The sequence below is a fragment of the Pelophylax lessonae genome, assembly GCF_965119305.1.
Source record: "Pelophylax lessonae genome assembly, chromosome: 12".
Classification (NCBI taxonomy): Eukaryota; Metazoa; Chordata; class Amphibia; order Anura; family Ranidae; genus Pelophylax; species Pelophylax lessonae.
This window is the reverse complement of record NC_138779.1, coordinates 95,505,031-95,511,480: the sequence shown is the minus strand read 5'-3', so window position 1 is coordinate 95,511,480 and position 6,450 is coordinate 95,505,031. Positions and strand designations below refer to the sequence as shown.

The 6,450-nt window shown below is 44.9% G+C and overlaps 1 protein-coding gene across 1 annotated transcript in view; it reads left to right on the top strand.

Annotated features, from left to right (window-relative positions):
• Nucleotides 1-6,041: 6,041 nt before the first annotated feature.
• The window catches only part of DNAAF3 (dynein axonemal assembly factor 3), a 56,738-nt gene continuing 56,329 nt past the window's right edge, over nucleotides 6,042-6,450 (top strand). The window contains exon 1 of the mRNA XM_082273825.1: nucleotides 6,042-6,130. Within this exon, the coding sequence (XP_082129951.1) occupies nucleotides 6,055-6,130 (76 nt within the window). The 5' untranslated portion in view covers nucleotides 6,042-6,054. The remainder of the gene's footprint in view (nucleotides 6,131-6,450) is intronic.

The window sequence follows — 6,450 nt, the reverse complement described above, 5'->3', positions numbered from 1 at the left end:
CCAAGACTGAAGGTGATCAAGAAGGTTATTCTCAATGAAGTACAATCAGAATCCCGGGACGCCTGTTGCCCAAAAAAAGTACAAGAACTTATTTTGGGCGATAGCGTCCCGCGATTCTGTTTGCGCGATTTTACCATGATTCGTCCGGTGACAATCGTGGCAAAATCATGCTGCGTTTGGGATGCTATTGCAAGTCACGGGAAACGCACAGGGGTCCCGCGATTTAAAGTGGTTTGGGATCGCAGTCAGAATCGCCGCAAATCTGCCCGCGATCCGAGACACCTACTGTATATGTGAACGGAGCCTTATGGCAAATGTAGGTGGAACTTGCAAGCAACGTAGGCAACATACAGTTTGAGAATAACAAACAACAGGGGCTTACGTACATAGTAGGTACAGCAAACAGTTAAAGGAGAAGTACAGACAAAGCTTGTTCGGCTGCACTTTCCTGTGGATCACAGGAGTGCAGTTCGTTCTATTTTCAGCAGACAGCGGACTTCAGCGGTATGTATATCCAAAGATTGAACCTTTAATCACAAGCTGATGTGCCTATCTGCTGGAGGATCTGCAGGTATCGGCAGACATTGAGTTTGTAGTACCTGCCGCTGGGCTCCGGCTGACATTACATGCGCGCCCCCTACCCAGAAGAGCCCGACCACGAATACCCCAGTACACCCCTCACATTTCTGTAAATATTTTATTATATCTTTATAAGTAGTAAGTGTATAGCTTGTATAACAGTGTAAATTTGCTGTCCCCTCAAAATAACTCAACACACAGCCATTAATGTCTAAACCTCTGGCATCAAAATTGAGTACACCCCTAAGTAAAAATGTGCAAATGGGGCCCAAAGTGTCAATGGTATGTATGGTTTTGGCCACCATACTGCAGCTCAGTTTCAGGGTCTTAGCAATCTTCTTATAGCCTAGGCCATCTTTATGTAGAGCAACAATTCTTTTTTTTCATATCCTCTTTGCCATGAGGTGCCATGTTGAACTTCCAGTGACTAGTATGAGAGAGTGAGAGCGATAACACCAAATTTAACACACCTTCTCCCCATTCACATCTGAGACCTTGTAACACTAACAAGTCACATGACACCGGGGAGGGAAAATGGCTACTTGGGCCCAATTTGGACATTTTCACTTAGGGGTGTACTCACTTTTGTTGCCAGCAGTGCTGCCCTGTAGCAGTAAAATTGCTATAGGGCAGCCCTTACGTGGTTAAAATCTGGTGGTACTGTCTAACCTTGCTTTGCACATGGCCTGTTGCTCTCCATTTTTAGGCACTACTGAGTTCGTAGAGGCCGATCTGCTGACAGCCTTAAAGTGAATTTAAACCCTCTTATCCTTTACAGCCAAGGAAGTTGCTTCTGTTTGATCTGCAACTACCATGTTGGTTGAGGACACAAGCAAATTTGACAGTTAACACTACCGACTTTCCAGGAATGTAACTTTTTTGAAACTGTTATAGTGGAACTTTATTCAGAAAATGAAGTTCTGCTAGATCACTTTAGGATGACCCATTTTGCAGGTAGAGTTATGTTAAACATTAAAAATAAGTGCATATACTGTTTAAAATCCAGTAATACTCTGTTTCACCCTGCACATGCTCATTTGCTCTCCCATTTTAGGCATTTTTAGGCACTGCCGAGTTTGTAGAGGCCGATCTGCTGACAGCCTTAAAGCAGAATTAAACCCTCCTATACTTTACAGCCAAGAAAACTGCTTCTGTTTGATCTGCAACTGCCATGATGCTGCACATGTGATCAGTTATGACACCAGCCATTTGATGGTTTGACAGTTTGGTTGAGGACACAAGCAAATGTGACAGTTATCAAACTCAGCATTCCAGGAATGTAACTGTTAAATCAATGGGTTCAGTTCCACTTTATGATTTACTGCTGTTTGGGGGCTCTGGGCTTCAGCAAAATGGCAGCCTGCAGCAAGAAGCAAGTTTTTATGGGTAAAGTTCCACTTTAAATTGATGGGTTTAGTTCCACTTAATGATTTACTTCTGCTCACGGGCTCTGGGCTTCAATAAAATGGCAGTCTCCAGCAAGAAGAAAAAGGAACAATGCTGGAGGCAATTGACAGCACACACTCATTTTGGTTGCATAATTATTAACGTGGAAGTGTTCCAATGTGGTTATTAACGCCCCTTTTACACTTGTGCGACCTAAAAGTCACGTGATTTTGCCGCGATTTTGACTGAACTGCAAGCAATGCCTGTGTAATCTTGAGGGTCAGTTCACACTGGTAGGATCCCATACATCGCACTTGATTCACACCGCATTGCTGTGCAGATCACATGCGATCTCTGAGCGATGCAAATTCCGCCATACAAACTGTATGGCTGAATTTGCATCGCATTTGGACCAAACTCGTGCAGGACCATTTTTTTGTCCTCACCAAAATCGGATCGCATGGTTGTTCACACCCTTACGTTCCTATTCCTGTCTGATTTCACAGTTCGTACTGTGTTCTGCAAACCAATATGGGGATATTGACACCTGCAGCGGTTCACAGAGCATAACGTGAACTGCCTGCGATTCTGACGTGGTGCGGAATATGCAACTAATTTGCTGTGAATTCGCACTGCATCCAGTGTGAACTGGCCCTGGGGGCTATGGACCTCAAAACGCATCAGACTCGGACCAAAGTAATGCAGGGACTACTTTGAAGTTGTTGCAACTTGAAATCGCACAGATATGAACGGCACTCATTGGAAATCATGGAGTACGACTTGTCGTGCAACTTTGCAGTCCCAAGTCGCACAAGTGTGAAAGGGGCCTAAATGCCACCAAAAGAACTGTCTAAAAAAAAAAGGAATAAAACTTATTTGGATGCAGCATTGCAGGATGGAGTAAGGCTTGGTTCACACATATGTGGCAGTGTGGCAACCTGGTGCGGTTCTGTTCACGGGTTCAGGTGCGAATTTATACCTGAAATCGCACCTGAACTGGACCCAAAATCGCACAGGACCCTTTTTAAAACCACACCGTGGCCGCCCCACACATGTGTGAACCGGCTCCATTGAAAGCCAGTCCTATTCACATGTTATGCAAATTGGATGCGGTTAAAAACACATCCAATTCGTATATATATGTGAACCCAGCCTAACTGTCAGTCAAACTATCATAGCTCTGAAGACTGGAAACGGCCTGGAAATGGATGTGTTACAGGTTGGTACTTAAAACGGAGCTCCACCCAGAAGGGGAAGCTCCGCTTGTCTGCCTCCTCCAGTGCCACATTTGACACCTTGTGGGGAGGGGAGCGGGTACCTTGCTTTGACGGGCACCCGCTTCCACTTTCTGCTGAGTCCACCGCGGCAAACTAAGCCGGAAGTTTGGCCCTCGTCGCAGCTGGCCCATTGAGAGAGTGCAGTGTGATTTGCGCATGCGCAGTATGTAGGAAACCGGCTGTGAAGCTGCAAGGCTTTACTGCCAACTTCCTTTAACCAAGATGGCGGTACAAGCACCCTAGAGCAAATTCAAGAATCGGCTCGGGTGAGGACACCGTGGGACAGGTTAGTGCCCTAATAGTAAAAGTCAGGAGCTACAGTACTTGTAGCTGCTGACATTCCATTTTTTTGGTGGGGGGATTGGAGCTCCTCTTTAACCACTTGCCAACCCCCCGCCGCAGATATACTGCGGCAGGCTGGCTCTGCTGTACGGCGATCTGCGGGAGTGATCCTTGGCCATTAGCCAGTGGGGAAGCTGATTCACGGGGCCGGCGGCCTCGATTGCCGTCAGGCACACGCGATCGCTCCCCGTGGAAAGAGAGCGGCGGTCTGCTGTTGTAAACACGGCAGACCGTTGTTCTCTTAGGAATCAGCACAGAGCACCTCTGTTCCTGCTATTTAGGATCACAGGTCTCTGTGTTTATTTCCCAAGCCCATCTTCCTCACAGTTAGAAAACACCCCCTAGGCATACACTTAAAACTTTGATCGCCCCTGGGTTAACCTCTTCCCTGCCAGTGTCATTATTACAGTAACAGTGCATATTGTTAGCACTGATTACTGTAGTAATTATACTGGTCCCCCGAAAAATATCAGTTAGGTGTCCAATCTGTTTGCCGCAATGTCGCAGTCCCGCTAAAAATCACCGCCATTACTAGTATAAAATAAATAAAAATGACATAAGTCTTTCCCCTAGTTTGTAGATGCGATAACTTTTGCCCAAACCAATCAAAATGCGCCTATTGCGATTTTTTTTTACCAAAAATATGTGGCAGAATACAAATTGGCCTAAAAGGACGAAAACATTTGATTTTTTTTTTTTTTAATGTTAATGTTATATAGCAGAAAGTGAAAAATATTGTTTTTTTTTTTTCTTTTTAGAATTGTCGCCCTTTTTTAGTTTATAGCGCAAAAAATAAAATTTGCACAGGTGATCAAATACCACCATAGGAAATCTCTATTTGTGGGAAAAATGTTTATTTGGGTACACCGTTGCATGACCGCACAATTGTCTGTTAACCACTTGTTGACCGCTCACAGTGATACTACAGCAGCAGGTCGGCTCCCCTGGGTCCAGCGAGGTAAACCTACGTCGCTGGACTCCTAGTGGTCTCGGCAGGGTGCGCGCACCGCCGGAGGCTCACTCCCACTGTGTTTAGACACTGTGTTGGGCCGCAGGAGGAGAGGCGGCGATCGCCTCCCTTCCCCGATCGTTGGGGTAAGTGTGAGAAGACCCCCCTGCTTATGTAAACAGAGCAGGCGGATCTTCTCTGTGACAGACAGGGAAAGATCACAGGATTCAGCATAGCTGAACCTGCGATCTCTGTCTGTGTCACAGAAACCCCCTCCTCCCCCACGTCAATAAGCATGAGGCATACATTTAACCCTTTGGTCACCCATAGGGTTAACCCCTTCCCTGCCAGTGTCATTATTACAGTAACAGTGCATATTTTTTAGCACTGATTACTGTAGTAATGTCACTGGTCCCCCCAAAAGTGTCAAAAATTTCAGTTAGGGGTCCGATCTGTCCGCCGCAATGTCGCAGTCCCGCAAACAAAATTGCAGATCGCAATTACTAGTAAAAAAAAAAAAAAAAAAACAATAAAAATGACATAATCTTTCCTGTAGTTAGTAATAACTTTTGCGCAAACCAATCAAAATACGCTTATTGCGATTTTTTTTAACAAAAATATGTAGCCGAAAATGTGCCTAAAATGATGAAAAATTTAGATTTTTACAATTTTTTTATTGGGAATATTATATAGCAAAATGTGAAAAATATTTATTTTTTTTTGTCAGAATTGTCGCTCTTTTTTTGTTTATAGCGCAAAAAAATAAAAATCGCAAACGTGATCAAATACCACCAAAAAAAAAAGCTCTATTTGTGGGGAAAAAAAAAGGACATACATTTTATTTGGGTACAGCGTCGCATGACTGCACAATGGTCCCTTAAAGTAACGCAGCGCAGAATTGCAAAAAATGGCCTGGTCATTGAGGGGGTAAAACCTTCCAGTCCAGAAGTGGTGAAATGGCTGAGCAGGCTGTTTGCAGGAGTTGATTGCCTGAGCTCAGTTGGTTGTAATCAGAGAGACAGATGAGGGGAGGGCTGTGTTGGAGGACCTGCAGGAGAAACCAGGCCAGGCTCAGCACGTGTCGCCTTGTGGTGCGGATATAATCATATACAGAGTCATTAATAAACAGAAACTTGGTATATTCTTTTGTCACTGCCATAGAAACAACAGGTGCAAAACAGTCAGCAGCCTAGCGTCACCATGGCGACACCAAAGCTTGACGGTACGCAGCCTAGCTTGATAGAACCTATTGCTTTACAGCCGAAGTCTCCTATTGCTCGCTCTCCCTGTCAATCATAGATACTCTGTTTTTATTGGACGGCTCTCGGCTTTGTTAGGATGAGCTGTAGGAGGATGAATTGGTCATTTAAACGATTGGTTGGAGTGGTGTAGTTGTATTGGGTGTGTGGAAGCCCTCGTTGCGCTCGGTGTGAGTATGTGTGCGGCGCAGTCCTCATATATATATATAGGTGTGAGGGTGACTGGTGTGCTAATATATATAATCATTGCTTTCCAGGCTCCATGGCTTCTGGAGGGAGTGGAGAAGTTTATCCGACTTTATGGGGCTTCAGTCCTGCCTTGGACCTGCAGATGCATTGTGAGTCCAGTTTATTCCCTATGTGCTCTGCTTCTATCACTTAGGCCCCTTTCACACTTGTGCGGCTTGGGACTGCAAAGTTGCATCCCATGATTTCCAATGAGTGTCATTCATATATGTGTGACTTCAAGTCGCAACAAATTCAAAGTAGTCCCTGTGCTACTTTGGTCCGACTTTGATGCAACTTGAGGTCCACAGACTTCAAGATTACACAGGCATTTCTTCAAGCTGCATGACTTTAAAGTCGCACAAGTGTGGAAGGGGCCTTATTGAGAAATAATGGATCTGTATACAGTGACCAGGCTCCTGGGCTGACCATA